Genomic DNA, 22,069 nt, shown 5'->3' with positions numbered 1-22,069 from the left:
ACATGTTTCACTATCAAAAATCATCATATTTGGTGGTAACACCTCCAATCTGACTGGAACAGTCTTTTATTTATTGGGAACCCAACAAGCTTACCATGGCAGAGACAAGTTCTTCAAATATCTACTTTTCATTTAAAAACTTAAGATAAATACTGTCACTTGTTTTCCTTGAAGTCAGAGGCTTACTTCATTATTTTCCAAAAAATATGTGCCAAATATTCAAACTGTAATAATTAGTCTGTCTGTAAGCTGTTCTTTCAAGTAAAAATGGTGTTCCATAAAAACATTGGCTAGCTCAGTTCACACTCAGATACCACTCAAGCTTTTTTCTAATACTTTTTTTTCTATTTTTTTTTTCCTTTTTTTTTTTAAAAAAAAGATGGAATCTCACTCTGTCATCAGGCTGGAGTGCAGTGGCACAATCTCTGCTCACTGCAACCTCTGCCTCCTGGGTTCAAGCAATTCTCCTGCCTCAGCCTCGAGTATCTGGGACTACAGGCGTGTGCCACCACACCCAGCTATTTTAATAGAGACGGGGTTTCAACATGTTGGCCAGGATGGTCTTGATCTCTTGACCTTGTGATCTGCCCGCCTCAGCCTCCCAAAGTGCTGGGATTACAGGTGTGAGTCACTGCGTCCAGCCCTTTTTTTAAAAAATAGAGATTGGGTCTCACTATGTTGACCAGGCTCATCTCAAACTCCTGGCCTCAGGTGATCCTCCCATCTCTCCTCCCAAAGTGCTGGTATTATAGGCGTGAGGCCTTGCCTCACCAGTCAAACAGTGTAACAATATTTTCCCTTATTTACCCCTTCAGTATGCAGCAGAAGGGCATAAGGCACAATCCCGATACGTCACAAATACCAAAAAGGCACGTACTCAAGATTAGGATGTAATACAATTCATAATTTTTACAGCTTCATCAAAAATGTTACGTAAAATTGGCTTTTTTTAAAAATTTTTAAAAATTAAAGATTAATTTGCACGTCAGTGAATAATACAATGACTACCAGCCCAGTTTAGTACTTTGACTTGCACTAAGATATCAACAATTTTACTTACCATTTCATTGTTTTGAACGACCAGTGAAAATGTCTGCAGTAAGCCGGGCGCGGTGGCTCAAGCCTGTAATCCCAGCACTTTGGGAGGCCAAGGCAGGTGGATCACGAGGTCAAGAGATCAAGACCATCCTGGTCAACATGGTGAAACCCCGTCTCTACTAAAAATACAAAACATTAGCTGGGCATGGTGGCGCGTGCCTGTAATCCCAGCTACTCAGGAGGTTGAGGCAGGAAAATTGCCTGAACCCAGGAGGCGGAGGTTGCGGTGAGCCAAGATCGCGTCATTGCACTCCAGCCTGGGTAACAAGAGTGAAACTCCATCTCAAAAAAATAAAAAAAAAAAAAATGTCTGCAGTAAAAATGGCAAGCAATGTCTAGATATTATAAAAATAGTTCTGACTTTGTGCACCCCCTAACTACAGAGGAAAGCAGGAAATTACAAGTACTAGTACAAAACTCCAGGTTCTACGCTACAGACTCCAAGTCCCATCTAAGCAAGCAGTAAAAGGAGATAATTTCTGCATTTCTCTCAAAAATGGTAATATGCTACTAAAATATATACACATGTATCATCTTACATCAAATCCATATCAACTTCTACCAGTTCTATCTTCTTACCCCCTCCACAGTTTCCCCCAACTATAATAGCTTTTTAAACTGTCCCTTGCCTCACATAGCAGCCCCAGTGAGCCTTTTAAAATAAAATCATGTCACTCCTCTGCTCAAAATCCTTTAACAACTTCCCACATTGCTCTGAGTAAAAGCCCAAATCCTTAGCAAGGGTCTAGAAAAGTTCTACCTCTCAAATCTCACATCTCCTACCACTCTCCTCCTTAGTTTGTTCCAGCCACATCAACCTTCTTTCTATTCCTTGAATGTGGTACCTTTGCATTTGCTATTTTCTGCTTGAAACTGTTGTGCCAGATATCTGCTCCCTAATTTTCTTTAGGTAACTGCTCACATTTCTTATTCATTGGTTAAGTCATCCCTGACTCTAATCTCAAGGAAATCATTACTACTTTTCCTTCCCTGTACTCTCAGCACTCTCTATCTTCACTCTGTGTAATTTTACTCTATAATGCTTATCATCATCAGTCATACCATATATTTGTTAGTTTGTTTATTGTCTGTCTCTTTCATTAGAATCTAAGCTCCCTGAGAACAGATACTTTGTCAGTTTTGTTCACTGCTGTAACTTCAGTATATAAAACACTGTAGATCACATATTATTAGGAGCTGTTGAATGAATGAATGAAACAAAAGAAAAAATAAACTATAAAGAACAAGAAGAGCATTGTCAAAATGTAATTTTACTATCCAGAAACCATTTCATACTAGGACAATACAGGTCTCCACCTAATTCTGTATGGAAACCAACTAAAAGCTATATATGCATAAGAGGATATATAACACAGCACAAGTGGTTTATACAGAATTCACTACAATGCTAAGAAAGAGCATGCATTAACTGCTTGATAGATATCTGCAGCCAAGAATCCAACTTCACTTAACTGAGCTACACCAATAGTAGACTAAAGTTAATTTATGAGAATCAAATAACCCTAACCCTTGAGGAGACTCACACACAGTATGAATTCAAGCATCAGATAAAACCTCAATTGAAGTCATATCTAAGCCTCAAAAAGCAAGAGTAGTTTCTGCTGGATGGTACTTAATACCAGAAGTGAGAGCAACATACTGATATTAATTGGTATTACTATTGTACAAACCTTCAGAGTTAAAATATTTCAGCCCATTCTCCCATTTGAGACTATAAAGCTCAAAGGTTAAACAATGTCATTAAAACTAGTTCATAAAGAAGCATGGTCTCAAACTCAGATCTGAATCTGATCTGATCAATATAGAAATGGCAAAAGACTTTTTTCCTTTTTCCTATCCCTATTTTACATACTTCAATCTTGCTCTAAAACTGATCTCCCAGCTCTCCCTCAAGAAAATAAATGGTATAGAAACAGAACCATATTGTTTGTCTGCCTAGCCCTGATCCAATTCTCTAGGAACTACACTCATTTTCTGGAATCCAAGTATTCCAATAATTACATTGTACTCTGAATTAAAGTATATTTCTATGACTTAAGAATGACATCAACTTCAGGCAGCCATACTACCAAAAACTCAGTTCTCCAATGAGTCCTCTGGAATTCTCCTACCTCATTGCAGATGTCCAGGACCCATCATCACCAATAATTACGCATTTCCGCTACCTTTTTGCCAAAACTAGACGGTCAGAATTTCTATTCCTCTTACGGCTCAGAGCAGAAAAGGGGAGAAGAGGATCTTCTTTCCCTTTCAAGAGATAGCTCTGCAGATGTGTTCTTATGACAACATTTATAAGCAGTGGGTCAAGTTCTACAGTACTAATGGTGACATCATCAGGAAACACAGCCACTTAACCTAAAGACAGTATTGCTCTGTTGGAGATGCACATGGGGAAGAAAGACAAGAAAGGAGGAAGATGACATTCATGTAATCATGAAGATCAAAATCAATGCTGATAAATGTAGTAACATTTTACCACCAAATCACCCTCACACTCAGGTAAGGTGTATAACATACTTTAATGTGTTATACACTTGAGCCTCTAGACACCACTTTCTTCCTAAGGGAAATTGAGGTCTGTCCTATAAAAACAAATTTTTTTTTTTTTAGAAAACTACAAAACATAAAGCTAACAAAAATAGAAAACTACTAATGTTCTTTTAAACCCAAGCTATCATTTTAACCCTCTCCTGGCTAAAACTGTTCACTAGAGCTTAAAGTTTTGTTTTGTTTTGTTTTGCCATGCAGAGACTAGCATTAGTCACTGCTTCTAAAAGGGACCTATTATGCATTATTCCTTTGTATCACCCATCATGAAGGTTTTAGTGACTAAAACAAAGCAGAGGAAAAAACATCAAAAGGAAGATATGAGATTTATATAGAATAAACCAAAATAAACACACTGCATGGCCACCAAATATTATCCTATTTTCTCAATCCTCATATGTACATTTATTTTTTTGAGACAGAGTTTCGCTCTTGTTGCCCAAGCTGGAATGCAATAGTGCAATCTTGGCTCACTGCAACCTCCACCTCCTGGGTTCAAGGGATTCTCCTGCCTCAGACTCCTGAGTAGCTGGGATTACAGGTGTGCCGCCACCATGCCCAGCTAATTTATTTTTTCTTTAGTAGAAACTGGGTTTCACCACGTTAGCCAGATTGGTCTCAAACTCCTGACCTCAGGTGATCTGCCCGCCACAGCCTCCCAAATTGCTGGGACTATAAACATGAGCCACTGCTCCTGGCCTGTACATTTTTAATCTTTCTGAAATTTAAGATTTTTTCCAATCGCTGGCTAAAGAAATCTGCCAGCCATAGGCAGAGATTTTACACATTAATCATTTCACTGTCACATCTCTGAGGTAACTGCATCAGCAGGAGTATCTCGACTGAATTCTAACTTAAATTTGAAATGTCTAACATTGTATGAGATAGCTTCAAGAACATATTACAATGAAACTATAATAAGTAAACAGGAAAATCAACAAGGAAAAATGAAAATTAACCATATATAGAGAAGATGGCTTGTCACCTGCAGGCAATGTAACTAAAGGCAGTAGAAACTGCCAAATTTCTCAGAATAAATCAGAAATTTTTCATATCTAGGAAAGGCTGGCTTGAGCAATTCATATATTCAGGATTTTCATCACTTTGGCACCTAAAAGCTTCTGACTAGCATCCAAGAGAAGCTGCTTAGCTTCTTAAGAACACTTAACTCAAGGGAAAAAACAAAAGTACAAGTCTAACCAATAGGAAGTGTAGTCAAAACCAAGAAAACCTTCTATATGTTTCATATTCTCAGTTCTAAAGGTGTTAAAGAAGTAAAATTGGCCGGGCGCTGTGGCTCATGATGTAATCCTAGCACTTTGGGAGGCCGAGGTGGGTGGATCACCTGAGGTCAGGAGTTCAAGACCAGCCTGACCACCATGGTGAAACCCCACCTTAAAAAAAAAAAAAAGTAAAATTATTATCAATTATAAAAGTCATGTCATCACGATCCTTTGCCAAACTATCTCAACGGCAAAAATTTATTCTGAAAAATCCTTACACTCCGTGGAAAAAAGCTTAGATTTAATCTTTTAATTTTATACTAAAGAAAAAAGTGGTATATAACAAAGACATAGAGTTCCATAATTTTGTGTACTTTTAATATTTCTTTCCCATCCCCGCAAAAGAAAATTGTTATTAAGTGACGAGTCACAATCATTTGGCATATTTAAATACAATGTATACATGATTTTATAGCTATTACTGTACTTAACATACTTCAAGAAATACGTTTAGAGCCAAAATACAATACTTCTCAAAATAATTGATGACTCAAAAAAAAAAATTCTTACTTAACCAATATTTTACCACAAAAGAAAAAGCTCTATCCTTTCTCCTATTCATCTGTCAATAATTTGCAAATGCATACATACACCAAAAAATGTTTACCAAATCAGAGATAGTGAAAACCAAAATAGCTTATGAACTGAACAGTGACCAAATTAGGATTCAACAAGCTCTCCAGGTACAATAAAGGATCAAAACTAACAAAATAAAATATAATAGATCTAAAGTCCTGTGTTGAGGTTAAAAAAAAAAAACCATACAAGAAGGGATAGAATGGAAATACAGCAGGTTACTTGAGAAAAAAAAAACATATTATAAAAATTAACGTCCTCTTGGCCTGGCATGGTGGCTTACTCCTATAATCCCAGCACTTTGGTAGCCTGAGGCGGGCAGATCACTTGAGGTCAGGAGTTCCAGACCAGCCTGGCCAACATGGTGAAACCCTGTCTCTACTAAAAATACAAAAATTAGCCAGGTGTGGTGGTGCATGCCTGTAGTCCCAGCTACTTGGGAAGCTGAAGCAGGAGAATTGCTTAAACCCAGGAGACAGAGGTTGCAGTGAGCCAAACTGCACCCCTGCACTCCAGCCTGGGTGACACAGCGAGACTCCATCTCAAAAAAAAAAAAAAAAAAAAAAAATTAACATACTATTGCCCTGCATAATTGTGTGCTGCTTTACAGCAATATAGTCTCCCTGTCGTCTTTGCTCACAAGGTTAATATAGCACCATCAATAAGGTTACTTCTGGGCACCATCTTCTGAGGGAAGAATTAACAAACAAGTTCCACTAAACAATAATGATGAAGATTTTCATTTACTTATTAACACACATATAGTATTTACTGTTTCAGAGACTATTCTAAATACTTTACAAACGATGTCATGAGGAATGGAGACAGAATTTAGGAATATTTAGCCTGAATGTAATCTTGCCAAATATCTAAAGGGCTATCATGTGGACAAAGTCGCCCATTTATTTGTGCCATTATATAAAAAAGAAGTAAGAAACAGAGATAAAAGATCTGGGCTCCACAGAAAAACCTGAGCTGTCCAATGGTAGAATCTCTTTACAAGGCTACAATAAGGAAAAATGAGAAAAAAAATATATTAAAGAACTTTGCTATAAAACACCAAACACACATTATGAGAACTGACTTCCTTGCAAGTAATAGAAATATTTACAAAGAGGTTCATCATATGCTTTGGAGTCCTTGCTATTATTTATAGTTTTGAGATTTATACTATATAACTTTAGTGACATTTCCTTGCCTCTCTAGGCTTTACTTTTCTTGCTTTTAAAATGTTTTTATCTACTTTAGGCCAGGTACAGTGGCTCATGCCTGTAATCCTAGAACTTTGGGAAGCCAAGGTGGATGGATTACCTGATGCCAGGAGTTCGAGATTGGCCTGGCCAACATGGTGAAACCCCGTCTCTACAAAAGTATAAAAATTACCCAGGCATGATGGTGGGTGCCTGTAATCCCAGCTACTCTGGAGGCTGAAGTGAAAGAATCACTTGAATCTGGGAGGCAGAGGCTGCAGCAAGATCAGATGGTTCCACTGCACTCCTTTGCAAGGCTGCTGTGAGGATTAAATGTTACAATGTATGTAAACACTTAGCACCCTGCTGACCCACTGGATAAATTGTATCTATAATAAGGACAATAATCATCACTGTCATCATCATCATGTTGTGAAAGAAATCCCTATTGTGAACATAAAACTATGTAATACATGGTATAATTGTCTGGCTCTGCTATGTACCTGTATGAGTATATAATTCTGCTATGGACTTACGGTAAAGCAATCCAAAGGGAATATACAGCTTGCTTTTATTATTATCATTATTTTTTTTGAGACAGAGTCTCACTCTATCACCCAGGTCGGAGTGCTGTCACCCAGGCTGGAGTGCAATGGTGCAATCTTGGCTCATGGCAACCTCCTGGGTTCAAGTGATTCTCCTGCCTCAGCTTCTCAAATAGCTGGAGTTACAGGCATACACTACCATGCCCAGGCAATTTTTCTATTTTCAGTAGAGATGGGGTTTTACCATGTTGGTTAGGCTGATCTTGAACTCCTGACCTCAGGTAATCCACCCATTTTAGCCTCCCAAAGTACTGGGATAACAGGTGTAAGCCACCGTGCCTGGCCAAGCTTGCTTTTGTTTCAGTGATTTTAACGTATTTATCTTTTCTAATTTTAAAGGAAAAAAATCCTAAAAATCTAAAAACATCCAGGTTACTAAAATACCAAGAGTAAAAGTAATAATGTGTCAGATAAATTTATGAGGCTATGAGAGAAAAAAAGACTAAATAAGATGCACTTTTTTTTTTTTTTTTTTTTTTAAAGATGGGGTTTCACCATGATGGCTAGGCTGGTCTTGAACTCCTGACCGCAGGTGATCCACCCACCTCAGCCTCCCAAAGTGCTAGGATTACAGGTGTGAGCCACCGTGCCCACCGCAAGAAGCACATTAAATTGAAGCTACTCTTCCTAGGATACCTGACTGTAGATGAGCATGTACAGTGCAGGGGGGGAAACAATTATATTTTCCCCAGGTATGTGAACTAATGGTTACATTAATCAGAAACGTTAATGATATAAGGGGTGCTAAACACAATAAAAATCTTCTTTTGAAAAAGTGAATTTCAGTGGGCTAAGGACAAGAGTTTAAGAGTATACAGGATTCTAATTACTTTGAACAGAATTTGAACTTAAACAAATGTACTCCTAAATGTTGGGTTGAAGAAGACACGAATGCCCAACAATCCTGTAATTCAGTACCTTCTGTGATATTCATCCATCTCTTCTTTCAAAGGGAGTTAACTCTCAAAACAAATTATTCTGTTTCAGGGATATTTCAAGGTAATGTAACTATAACTACTATGTAGACCAATGGAAAAACTTCCTAATAATTTAATAATAAACTGAAGCTACAACCCATCTCCCACTAACAACTGTTTTCCAAAGGGTTAGAATATAATTGCCATCAACAACAAACAACATTATGCTTCTACAATAATAGTAAAATAATTAAGTAATTTAAATGTAAAAATGAAAAACTGGCTGCAACTTTTGGGGATTTATGATAAATGATAGGTGGTGATTTTATGACAATTACAACATTGTAAATTCAGAAAACAAGTGCAGTTGTTAGAGAATTATACAGCCAAGAGAAACCTTACTCATTTTTTTATCTTAATTTTTGTCCTAAGAAGCCTACAACCCAATGGAATTAAGGGAGCTTATTTCACAGGCAAGTATTTCATTGATACGTATATCATTTAGAGCACAGAGTTGGTTCATTGTGTTCTAACTGAATATATGCTATGTTCATATTAAAAGCAGAGGGATCAACAATATTTGCCAACTACCCAGTTTAAAACAGCCTATTGTTAAAAATGTCAGTTATTAGTTTTCATTAATAACTGTTGCTTAAAAGTCAACTCAATCACATTATTTTTTAGAACAGAAAGATATTCAGCTGACAAGGCAAAAAGAAATAGTCAATATAGACTGAAGATAAAATTACTATAAAAATCATAATACTACTTCTAGTCACAGTCATCAAGATGAGACATTACTATTAGCAATTATCTACTTAAAACAAGCAAACAGTCAAATCTCTAACAAAAATCAACAGTTGAGAAGTCACTTTTAACTGTTCTAAGTTTCAAATACCAACAAATTTCTACCGTGTGGCTTTCATAAATCAAACATTCTAAGTTTACTGAAAGCAGACAAAAAAGAAACAACCTGGTGGCAGGTAGAATCACAACCACTTGCAGTCAAGATGGGATCTGTATGTGAGTCATGAAGGGAGGAGGGCAATTTATGTGTTCAAAATTAAAAATGCCAAGATGGGAGGAAGGAGAGAGAAATAAAAAATATACAGCTCCATAAACAAAGGGAGAAAACCAGGTTGGGTGAGAGGCAACCTAAAATTTCTGACAGTCCAGAATCAGCACATCGAAGGTTTGTCTCAAACAAAACAGTTTCTCACTAGAAACTCTGAAGTGGGCCAGAAAGAAACATTCCTTTGCACCCACAAGAACCAAACCGCTGACCACTGGCACGCTATTACTGAGTCGGTCATGATTTACCGAATGGCCCGGATGATGGGCAAAGGAGAGGAAAGAAGAGTCGGCTGGAGGTGGGGGCCTAGGATTCCAGAAGCCTGGGGAGGCACACCCTAAGCTGGGGAAGGAGAGAGGTGGAGAGGGGCTAGCACTCCTCACCGTGATTATCTTTCTGCCCGATATTGTGCGTGCGGATGAGAGAGGACAGTCTCCTCACATCCCCCTTGAAGACGCACTCGTGCACTGGGTAGTGTGCGGAGCAACTGCCTCCATCCGCGACGACAGGAATGGGGTTGGTGCCGGCCAGAAGGGCCGGGGACTGGGAGGTGGCAGTCACAGAGGAATTGTGCAGCGGCAGGGCCGGGGCGCCGGGGGGATTGGAGGAGGCCGGAGCTGCCTTCAGCTGCAGCCGGTGGTGATGGTTACTGAAGATCTTATGACAAGCTTTGCTGCCCTTGCCAATCCTGCTTCTGGTAAAAGTGCCGCCGAGGGCAGCCGCCGCTTCCTCATCCCCGGGCTCCAGCAGGTCCCCTTCTTCTTTGCTGGGCTTGTGGTCCCTCCGCAGTGAACGGATCTTCTCCCCGGTCATCGCCGCCGCCAGGGGCAGTGGGGGGGATCGGGAGGCTCACCGCCGGCGACGGAGCTGGCGCTGCGGCGGCACAAGGCGATTAGAGCGGTGACCAGGAGCCTCCAGCGCAGCATGAACTCCCACTGCGCCCCAGAGCCTGGGACAAACGCATCTCCCGGGAAAGAGCCGGCTCTCGCCTCGGCACGAAAGGACGCGCGCTCGCTGTGGGGTGCTAGAGCTCAGGTGCCCACAACACCAGGATCTCCGTCTCGCGGTCAGAGCCGCCGCCGTCGCCGCCTCAAACCTAAAAGCAGGACACGGCCATCTTCCTCTTGCTCCTCTCGCGAGAGCTGCTCCGGGAGTGAAAAGGGAGGAAACACCGCGATAAGTGAGCCGCCCGCTCCCTCCCTCGCACCTTTTATTCCCAGAGTTACTGGGTGCTGGCGCCTCCCAAGCAGCGTGTTTCCGCAGGAGCTGGAGTCTTCCAGCTGCCAGTGGCCCCGAGCCCGCACTCCCGCCAGCTGCGCTTTTTGTGGGCGGTCTGAAACCACAGCCTGCGTTGGAGCTGCTAGGTGCTAAATAGCCATGTAACCCCTCCGGATCTGAGCCTCCCGCAGAGGAGTGCCGAATGACGCCACGGCACGCTGGATGTGATGCCTCTGAGATGCACAGGATACTCATTCAATCAGCATTTAGTAAGCATCTACTTCGTGCCGTACGCCTAGTTCGCAAATATGTAAAAGCACCAGTCCTCATTCCTCATTGCAAGAAGCACTGTAGAAGAGGAATTACAGCCAAATACTTAAAAGCAGAAGCGGGAAGGTGCCTTGAACAAAAAAAAAAAAAAAAAAAGAAAAAAAAAAAAAAAAAAAAAAAAAAAAAAAGGAGGGGCGAATTTTAGTGTTCAGTTGTCAGGAAAGTCATGGAAAACGATGGGCTGTTCAACAAACGGAAAGAGGAGAGGCCACTTAAATATTTATTAGATGAATGAATTTCGTGCAGATGTCAGAGTTAACATATGAGGGTGGGGACACTCAAGGGCAAATAATCGTGTAACTGAAATATAACTCTAAACCCGGCTCAGTGGCCCGCGCCTGTAATCCCAGCACTCTGGGGGACCCAGGCAGGTAGATCACTAGGACGGGGCCAGACTGATCAACATGGTGAAACTCGTGTCTACTAAAATTAAATTAAATTTAAAAGGCCGAGCGCGTTGGCTCACGTCTTTAATCCCAGCACTTTGGGAGGCCAAGACGGGTGATCACCCAAGGTAATTGATGACCAGCCTGACCAACGTGGGGAAACCCAGTGTCTATTAAAGGAAAAAAAAAAAAAAACAGCCGGGCATGGTGGCGCGCCCGCTCCAGCTACTCAGGAGGCTGAGGCAGGAGAATTGCTTGAATCCGGGAGGCGGCGTCTGCGGTGAGTTGAGATTGAGCCACTGCAATCCAGCCTGGGCGACAGAGTGAGACTCCATCTCAAAAGAAAAAAAAAAAAAGAAAAAAGAAGTATAACTGTATTAGTTCATTACCAAACTCAACCCAGTGTCAAACTCTGAAGAAATCTGCCAACCATAAAACTTTAACATAAAGTCACTAAAGCTGGACACTGAGGAGGTAAGGGTAGGGTTGGCAAAACATCCTAAAGCTCTTCATTCATTTATCTCTCCAAAGGCCCCCTATATTCTAACAGCAAATCGCTCAGATCTCTCTCTCTCCTTTTTTTTTAGACAGAGTCTCTGTTGCCCAGGCTAGAGTGCAGTGGTGCAATCTCGGCTCACTGCGACCTCCATCTCCCAGGTCCAAGTGATTCTCCTGCCTCAGCCTCCAAAGTAGCAGGGATTACAGGCCCGCACCACCACACCCAAATAATTTTTGTATTTTTAGAAGAGATGGGGTTTCGCCATGTTGGCCTTGTCTTGAAGACAGCCCTTGTCAAGACCAAGGCTGGTCTTGAACCCCTGACCTGAGTGATCGGCCAGCCTCAGCCTCCCAAAGTTCTGGGGTTACAGGCATGAGCCACTGCGCCCAGCCAGATCTCTTTTTTCTTAGTTTATACTATTCCTAACTCACCTCTGCAAACAACTCCATAGGCCTCTTTTTATCCTCCCCTGTCACTCAGCTTTTCACCTCCAATTTTCTTACCAGTCTATTCAGATAAATCTCTTTCTTCCTTTTCTTTCTTTTTTGGTGGAGGGGAGAGTTTCCTTTGTGTTAAAACATTACCCAATCTGCAGTTCAAAGCATCCTCGTGAGGCAGCAGTAGAGATTGAGCAAATACATGCAATAATATTTTCCTCTTCACAATAGCCAATATTTATTGTTAACTTTAAGCCAGGCAGTATGCTTGGCACTTTATATGCTGTTATCTCCCAATGATTAGCATTAATATCCTCACTTGCAGTTAAAAAAACTCGTGCAATACTTGAATATCTAGAATGTGGTACAATCAAATCTGACTGTGATGCTAGAGAGAGAGGAAGGGCCAGGTCATGCAGCTTTGTATGTCACCTTAAAAGTTTACACTTTGCTGGGTGCAGTGGCTCACACCTGTAATCTCAGCACTTTGGGAGGCTGAGGCAGGCGGATCACCTGAGATCTAGAGTTTGAGACCAATCTGACCAACATGGAGAACCCTGTCTCCACTAAAAACACACAAAAAATTGGCCGGGCGTGATGGTGCATGCCTGTAATTCCAGCTACTCAGGAAGCTGAGGCAGGAGAATCGCTTGAACCCAGGAGGCGGAGGTTGCGGTGAGCCAAGATTGTGCCACTGCACTCCAGCCTGGGCAACAAGAGCAAGACTTCGTCCCAAAACACAAACAAACCAACCCCACAAAAGTTTACACTTTATCCTACAAAAAAGAAAGAAAGAATAGTCTTTTTAGGGATTTTAAACAGGGACTAGCATAATGCAATTCACCTTTTTAGAAAATTCAGTCACTCATACTTTAGATAAGTATGCATCAAGAACAGAACTTTAAAGAAGTGTGCAGTAATTCAGATGATGAGAGCATGAACCAAGTTAATAAGAGTGAGGCAGAAAAAGGTTTAAGAGTTTTTTAAAAATGAGTTTAATATTAGCATATTGAGTCGAAAGTTGCATAGCTAGAGGGAGTTAGATTGTCTACATCTTACATATTTGCAAGTGAGCCTTAGGTGACAGAGAACTAGGTATAGGCTGGATTCAGGAGTTCTTATTACACACTAATTGATGCTCCAGAAGTGGGTGAGTTCCCCAAGAAGAGTTTATAGAATAAGAAATTAAGAAGGTCCAGTATAGAACAACATCTTGAAAACACCAATATTCAAAGTGTGTGTATAGGGAGAGTGGCAAGCATCCTATTATTACTAAAAACCTGCACCAAATAATATCCCATTATACTTGTGAAGTTTCCTATCAGTAGATCCTGAATTTAAAAGTTCTTTATTAGCGGCTGTCACCCATGGATGAATGTGGAAATTCCTAGGTATCCCTTCAGGGAAATCAAACACCATACACATCAAAAATAATATTCAGGCCAGGTGTGCTAGCTCACGCCTGTAATCCCAACACTTTGAAAGGCCAAATTGGGATGATCACTTGAGGTCAGGAGTTTGAAACCAGCCTGGGCAACTTAGGGAAATCCCATCTCTATCAAAAAATATAAAAAATTAGCCACACGTGGTGTTGAACACCTGTAGTTCCAGCTATTTAGGAGGTTGAGGTGGGAGAACCACTTGAGCCGGGGAGTCCAAGGCTGCAGTGAGCTAGGATTGCACCACTGCATACCAGCCTGAATGACAGGTATCCTGTCTCTAAAAATAAATAAATAAATAAAATGCATCATTTATTTATTTATTTTGAGACAGAGTTTTGCTCTTGTTGCCCAGGCTGGAGTGCAATGGTGTGGTCTCAGCTCACTGCAACCTCTGCCTCCTGGGTTCAAGTGATTCTTCTGCCTCAGCCTCCCAAGTAGTTGGGATTACAGGTACCCACCACCACACCCAGCTAAGTTTTGTATTTTTAGAGATGGGGTTTCACCATATTGGACAGACTGGTCTTGAACTCCTGACCTCAGGTGATCTGCCTGCCTCGGCCCCACAAAGTGCTGGGATTTCAGGCATGAGCCACCACACCAGGACTTATTTTTGTTGCTTTTTTGAGATGGGGTCTCATTCTGCCAGCTAGGCTGCAGGACAGTGGTGTGATCTCAGCTCACTACAGCCTCCGCCTCCCAGGCTCAAGTGGATCCTCTGGCCTCAGCTCCCTACTCCTGGGACTATAGGGCCTGGCTAATTTTTGTGTTTTTTGTAGATACTGGGTTTGGCCATGTCACCCAGGCTAGTCTCAAACTCCTGAACTCAAGCCATCAGCCCAACTCAGCTTCCCAAAGTGTTGGGATTACAAGTGTGAGTTACTGCACCCAGCCCATACATTATTATTATTATTATTATTATTGTTATAGAGACTGGGTCTCACTATGTTGCCCAGGCTGGTCTTCAACTCCCAGGACCAATTGATCTTTCCACCTCAGCCTCCCAAAGTTCTGGGATTACCGGCATGAGTCACTGCACTTGGCCCCATCCATTATTTTTAAGGACTTGTAAAAACGACAGAAATATAAGATTACAATACATTATGAAAAAAATGATAGAAATATGATTGCAATACGTGAAGAAAAATACAAGAATTGAAATTAGATAGGAGCTCCCAATATAATATAGAAGAAGAAGTTATTCTATCTGGAGAAAATAGAAATCAGATGATTAGAAATCTTTCTGGGGCTGGGCACTGTGGCTCACGCCTGTAATTCCAGTACTTTGGAAGGTCAAGGTGGGCAGATCGCTTGAGCTCAGGAGTTCGAGACCAGCCTGACCAATATGGTGAAACTCCATTTCTACTAAAAAATACAAAAAAAAAAAAAAATCAGCCAGCCATGGTGGTGGCTGCCTGTAGTCCCAGCTGCTTAGGAGGCTGAGGCAGGAAAATCTCTTGAACCTGGGAGGCAAAGGTCGCAGTGAGACGAGATTGCATCACTGCACACCAGCCTGGGCAATAGAGGGAACCTCTGTCTCAAAAAAAAAAAAAAAAAATTAAATCTAATTTTATCTCTTCTTTTTTTTTTTTTTTTACAAAGGCTTTATTTAAAGGTCCATCTCAATTTACGTGTGGCAGCATAAAATAAAGGACCAGATCGTGACACACCTTTTCCATCTCAAGTGGTCGAATCCAACATCCAAAACCCAGCAGGCAGCCAAACTCAGTGCAACTTCCAGGCCTCTCGCTCGGACTCCAACAGGGTCAGCACGTCGCCCTCGCGCGCAGGTCCTTTTACGTTGCGGATGATGGAGCGGCTCGTGTCGTCCGTAAATTCCACTCGCACCTGCGTGCACTGTCCCTGAGAACCGGTCCTGCCCAGGACTTTCGTGACCTTGGCCAACTTGATAGGCTGCACACGGCTCGTATCCATGATGGCGGCTCGGCAGCGGTCTGCCGGAATTTTATCCCTTCTTAACACAAGCATTATTTTTTAACTTGGCACAGAATTCAGAGCCAAGAAGTTATTTTATTTTATTTTATTTTTTGAGACGGAGTTTCGCTCTTGTTACCCAGGCTGGAGTGCAATGGCGCGATCTCGGCTCACCGCAACCTCCGCCTCCCGGGTTCAGGCAACTCTCCTGCCTCAGCCTCCTGAGTCGCTGGGATTACAGGCACGCGCCACCATGCCCAGCTAAGTTTTGTATTTTTAGTAGAGACGGGGTTTCACCATGTTGACCAGGATGGTCTCGATCTCTTGACCTCGTGATCCAACCGCCTCGGCCTCCCAAAGTGCTGGGATTACAGGCGTGAGCCACCGCGCCCGGCCCAGAGCCAGGAAGTTATATTGAACTAACCCTCTAAATAAAATTTAGCATGTCATTCTATTATTAATGTATGCCACAAACCACAATAGTATGAGCATTAGCAGTACCTGTGACTTCACAACCAAAACAAACCACAGGTATTTTCATATCACATAACAGTTGCTGCAGACAACTCAAAACTTCATTTATACTCATTATTACCCCTAAAATTATCTTAATAAGTATTCTCATTGCTAGATTTTGTTCTTTAATGAGTTAATAAAGATGCATATACTTTATTATATTACAAATTTGCTTTTAAAAATATTTTATGGCCAGGCACTGTGGCTCATGCCTGTAATCCCAGCACTTTGGGAGGCCAAGGCAGGTGGATCATGAGGTCAGGAGTTCAAGACCAGCCTGGCCAAGATGGGGAAACCCCATCTCTACTAAGAAAAAACAAAAATTGGCGGGTGTGGTGGCGGGGGCTTGTAATCCCAGCTACTTGGGAGGCTGAGGCAGAGAACTGCTTGAACCTGGGAAGTGGAGGTTACTGTGAGCCGAGATTGAGCCACTGCACTTCAGCCTGAGTAACAGAGTGAGATTCTGTCTCAAAAAGAAGAAGAAGAAGAAGAAGAAGAAAAAAAAAAATATATATATATATATATATATATATGGCTATTTAAATACTCAAAATTTCCTTTTAATCCAAAATATTTTACATATTTAAAAACACTCTTCTGAAAATTGGTCCATAGGTTTCTCCAAACTCCCAAAGACTCCATGAAACAAAAACAGAAGTTAGGAACCCCTTCATAGGAATCTTTGATGATACCTGCTCATTCGTCTCCTTCTCTCTCCTATCCAACAACCCATCATTTGAATTAGGTGTCCCTCCTTTGTCTTCTTTCTGATTCCCCATTGTAACTTCTGCATGCCTTCTTGATATTCCTGTCTGGTCTCTCAGCTAATCCTTGGAGCTCTCTGAGTACTGGAACTATGCTGATCATTGCTGTATGCACAGTGCCTTACAGGGAGTGAATGCTTAATATTAATAGTAAGCAGTTGTTGAATTAATCAATCCATTAGAACACAAAACCCCGGCTGGGCATGGTGGCTCACGCCTGTAATCCCAGCACTTTGGGAGGCTGAGGCAGGTGGATCACCTGAGGTCAGGAGTTCGAGACCAGACTGGCCAACATGGTGAAACCCTGTCTCTAAAAAGAAAACACACACACACACAAAACCCCAAAGTATTTACAAGGTGCTAAGACAACTACGGACTCAATAATGAGATGCTAAATAAACTTCTTAAATAATCCCAATATAACTGCACTGAAATTAGCTACTGCACTCTTGGATTCCTACATGAGGCCAAAGATAAGATACATCATTTATGACTTTTTGTTTTTCATATACAAGTAAAAATAGTCCAGGCATGGTGGCTCATGCCTGTAATCCCAGCACTTTGGGAGGCTGAGGCCGGTGGAGTGGATCACCGGAGGTTGGGAGTTTGAGACCAGCCTGACCAACATGGAGGAACCCCTGACCAACATGGAGAAATCCGTCTCTAAAAAAAAAAGAGAAGAAAGAAACAAGTAACAATAAATTCAACTGAAACTGGGTTAAATTAAAGGAATATATTGACTTACATAACAGAAAGGTGCAGAGATAAGTCTTCAAGAGTGGCCCCTCAGGATCCCATGTCAGTTTTTCAGTGAATCTCTCTGTGTTTCTCAATGTATGAAGAGTCCTTCTCATGTCAGCTTCCTTCAAGAACACAGGTTAGCTGCCAGCAGGTAACAGCAGCCACTTGCTTCCTCCTTAAGGTCCAAAGAAGTCCTGCTTCCGCATAAATTTGAAGTATGACAGTCACAAGATAACTCAGTCCAATCTGTGTCCGGGAGAATGGTGACTGGCTCAGGCCTGGGTTATCTGACAAACCCCTGTGAAGGAGGGAGTTACTCAGATTAGTTTCACCCAATCAGGATTGACCTCTGAGCCAGAAGTGGGGTCAAGCTCTCCAAACAGTGAACTGTTGCATAATGGGAATGAGGTGGGGAATAATGCTGGAGAGACAAACGCAATAGTGGTCAGCAAAAGTACTACACCCAAAGACTTAAAACAGGATTTTACTTCAACAAAAAAACCTGTTATTGCAGTGTCTTGGATTCAATATAATAAAATATGTAATGGATTATCAATTATATCAATATGTAAAGAGTAAATAATTTCACTTGGAAACACTGTATTTACTTTTTTTTTTTTTTCAGATGGAATTTCACTCTTGTTGCCCAGGCTGGAGTGCAATGTTGTGATCTCAGCTCACCATAACCTCCGCCTCCTGGGTTCAAGCGATTCGCCTGACTCAACCTCCCAAGTAGCTGGGATTACAGCCATGTGCCACCATGCCTGGCTAATTTTGTGTTTTTAGTAGAGATGGGGTTTTTTCCATGTTAGTCAGACTGGTCTTGAACGCCAGACCTCAAGTGATCCACCCACCTCAGCCTCCCAAAGTGCTGGGATTACAGGCGTGAGCCACTGTGCGTGGCCAGAGTTTTGTTAAATAGTTTATGTGTTCACCAACACCAAACATTGGCTAGACAATTAAATCTGGCTCTAAGAAAAAGTATTTTGGACTTTGTCAGAAATGTATGTATCTGTATTAGCCCTATACAAAGCACCTAATCCCTGTCCTGGTGTCTTCATTTAACAAAAGCACTATGGTAATATGGAATACAGAATAGCAGTACTGTACAAAATAAAATTTCACTTGTTATATTTTTTAAATGCATCAGCAGACTTCAATTAGGATCTGTAGTTACTAATCTTAACTCAATTCTCATTGCATTGCATACTAATATGTTTCTAGTGTATACATTAGTGCAAGTTTAGTGTACATCTTTTTTCTTTCATCTTTTCCGAAGATTTGTGTTTCTTATTCACACAATAATCTAGAATATGATTTCCTGCATTCCATATTGGTTGAACCAGACCTAAGAGTATTTTATTTGGTAGATGATATAGCTATCTGACTAATGAGGTAATCGTCTCCGAAATCTGGCAACACAACAGTTCACTGACAAATAAAAATAACAGCCGCGGGGAGGCCAGCAAAGGCTAAAGTCATAAGCAAAAAAAAAAAAATAAAAAAAATAACAAACCATGTAAATCTGTGCTTTCTTCACACATTTTACTTCCATCTTTCTGGGTCTCAGTATTTTTCTGTGTCCTCTAAATCTGCCCCCTTCCTCTCTCAGCAGCAGTGCGGAGCACTTTCCCTTTCTTCTGCAGTTTCTGATCAGTGGTTATCAGTGATTTAGTAAAATTTCTCTTAAGTAATCAGAAAAAAATCTGAGAAGCAGGAGTTGCCAAGGGAACCAGAGCCAATAACAGCCAGAAGTTCCTGAAGGAAGAAATTCCTTTGAGACAGATAAAACCCACAGATTGATTTGGTGGAAGAGGGAGAAAAATGCCAGGAGCATAGTGAAAGGCTAAGTCAATGGATGAAAAGGAAAAGATAAAGTACAGCATTCATAATTAAAATTATTTTTAGATCAACAAAGACTAGAAACAAGAGAATTAGAACAGAGACAGAAATGGGTTTTGTAGTGAAAGGAGAGGTTAAGACACAATGGGTAAGCCCCACACTTTGGAAGGTAGAGGCAGGTGGATCACTTGAGGCCAAGAGTTTGAGACCAGACTGGCCAACATGATGAAAACCCGTCTCTACGAAAAATACAAAAATTAGCCAAGAGCAGTGGTGCATGCCTGTAATCCCACTTACTCTGGATACTGAGGCAGGAGAAACACTTGAACCTGGGAGGCAGAGGTTGCAGTGAGCTGAGATCCAGCATGGGTGACAGGGCAAGACTGTTAACAAAAGGCACAATGGGTAGTGTGCAAGAGATTAAATTGTATAGAAAGACAAGGGTCAGTACTTGTGTCCATAGATTCCTGGATCTGTTTTATTTTACATTACTTTATTGCTCAGAATATATGTAACTACATTCTGTATCTATAGTCTAAATATTCCAGGCTGGGCGCGGTGGCTTACACCTGTAAACCTTGCACTTTGGGAGATCAAGGTGGGTGGAACACCTGGGGTCAGGAGTTCAAGACCAGCCTGGCTAACATGGTTAAACCCCATCTCTACTAAAAATGCAAAAATTAGGTCAGGCACGGGGGCTCACATCTGTAATCTCAGCACTTTGGGAAGACGAGGAGGACAAATCACAAGGTGAAGAAATCAAGACCACCCTGTCAATATGGTAAAATCCCATCTCTACTAAAAACACAAAAATTAGCTAGGCATGGTGAAGCAAGCCTGAAGTCACAGCTACTCGGGAGGCTGAGGCAGGAGAATCACTTGAACCCAGGAGAGGGAGGTTGCAGTGAGCTGAGATTCCACCACTGCACTCCAGCCTAGCAACAGAGTGAGACTCCATCTCAAAAAAAAAAAAAAAAAGTTAGCCAGGTGTGGTGGTGGACACCTGTAATCCCAGCTACTCCGGAGTCTGAGGCAGGAGAATTGCCTGAACCTGGGGGTGGGGCGGAGGTTGCAGTGAGCTGAGATCGTGCCACTGCATTCCAGCCTGGGCGACAGGGCCAGAAATAAATAAATAAATAGGTATTCCTCAAAAACATCTAACTAACGTTTTCAAAATGAAACTCATCTCTATCAGCAATCTCACTACCAAATCCATATTTCACTTATTACCTTTGACTTCTCTCTCGACATGAGGATGGAAAATAGGGTCTGGAGGCAGGGAACCTAAGGCCAATTCACACTTCAGCAATAACAGGAAATCTCCTCTCCACAGGGTGTATGCTGTAAATGACTTTGTACCTTTACTTCATCCTCTCCATTTACATAGAGTGTACCCCAAGTAACCAATGGAAACTCCCAAAATCTCTGTAACAGGTCCTTTGAGCCCCTATGCTTAGGACTGCTCCCATGCTATGTGCTTTCATTTTCAATAAAGCTCTTCATTCCTTCCTTGCTTTGTTTGTGCGTTTTGTCCAATTCCTTATTCAAGATGCCAAGAGACCCCCTTGGGGGAGGTCTCTTAATTCAGAGCCCACATTTAACAGATTGTAAAATGTTTCTTCTTTTTTTTTTTTTTTTTTGAGACAGCACTCTTTTGCCCATGCTGGAGTGCAGTTGGCATGATCTTGGCTCACTGCAACCTCCACCTCCCAGGTTCAAGCAATTCTCTGCTTCAGCCTCCCAAGTAGCTGGGATTACAGGCACCCGCCACCATGCCTGGATAATTTTTGTATTTTTAGTACAGATGAGGTTTCGCCATCTTGGCCAGGCTGGTCTTAAACTCCTGACCTCGTGATCCACCCGCCTGAGTCTCCCAAAGTGCTGGGATTACAGGTGTGAGCCACTGCACCCGACCTCTAAAATGTTTCTTATCAGACTTTTTTTTCTTTATTTTTTTAAATACATATATATATATTTAAAATAAAGACGGGGTTTCACCATGTTGGTCATGCTGGTCTTGAACTCCCGTCCTCAGCTGATCCGCCTGCCTTGGCCTCCAAAGTGCTTGGATTACAGGCGTGAGCCACCATGCCCGGCCTCTTATCAGACTTAAAGTCTGTGTTGATGTTAATGCTGGAGAGGTATAATGAGGCATGTTTGACCCCCACTTCCCATCATGACCTGAAAGTCTCTCCGGTTAAATTTTAAAAGAGCCCTGAATGAGGAGGAAGTCCATTCAGATAGACAGTTGGAGTGGGGAAGCTTAGAATTTTATTTTTGGTTAATACCACTAGCCGTATTTGGGTTCAGGCTACTGTCACTTGAAACTGTCTCCAAACGGATCTGTGACTCCCATTTCCCACCTATGCTTGCACACACAAAACCTCGCATCACCTACCCCTTGGATTGCCAGGTTTATCAAATAAAATTACAGGACACCCAGTTAAATTTGAAGTTCAAACATATAACTTTTTAGTATAAGTGTATCCCAACTAGGACAGGGATATTTGTAATACTTGAGATATTGTCCCATGCAATATTTGGGATGCACTTACACTTAGAAAAAATGTTTTTTAGGCCAGGCACGGTGGCTCACACATGTAATCCAAGCACTTTGGAGGCCAAGGCGGGTGGATCACCTGAGGTCGGGAGT

General features: G+C 41.6%; 2 protein-coding genes across 2 annotated transcripts in view; both read right to left on the bottom strand.

The window, feature by feature from the left end:
- ANKRD13C (ankyrin repeat domain 13C) overlaps positions 1-10,667 on the bottom strand; it is a 101,949-nt gene extending 91,282 nt beyond the window's left edge. Inside the window, exon 1 of the mRNA XM_017531948.2 lies at positions 9,693-10,667. Within this exon, the coding sequence (XP_017387437.1) occupies positions 9,693-10,122 (430 nt within the window). The 5' untranslated portion in view covers positions 10,123-10,667. The remainder of the gene's footprint in view (positions 1-9,692) is intronic.
- A 4,548-nt stretch (positions 10,668-15,215) lies between these two features.
- Positions 15,216-15,574, bottom strand: LOC108306853 (40S ribosomal protein S28-like). Its single transcript, XM_037740050.1, has one exon. The coding sequence runs from the start codon at positions 15,551-15,553 to the stop codon at positions 15,344-15,346; it is 210 nt and encodes a 69-aa protein (XP_037595978.1). The 5' UTR covers positions 15,554-15,574; the 3' UTR covers positions 15,216-15,343.
- Positions 15,575-22,069: the final 6,495 nt, after the last annotated feature.

The sequence above is a fragment of the Cebus imitator genome, unplaced genomic scaffold, assembly GCF_001604975.1.
Source record: "Cebus imitator isolate Cc_AM_T3 unplaced genomic scaffold, Cebus_imitator-1.0 Scaffold3, whole genome shotgun sequence".
Lineage (NCBI taxonomy): Eukaryota > Metazoa > Chordata > Mammalia > Primates > Cebidae > Cebus > Cebus imitator.
This window is presented reverse-complemented; position numbering and strand designations above follow the sequence as displayed.

Bases quoted from the DNA above. Each gene is read 5' to 3' on its own strand.
- LOC108306853 (XM_037740050.1), bottom strand. From the start codon at position 15,553: ATGGATACGAGCCGTGTGCAGCCTATCAAGTTGGCCAAGGTCACGAAA.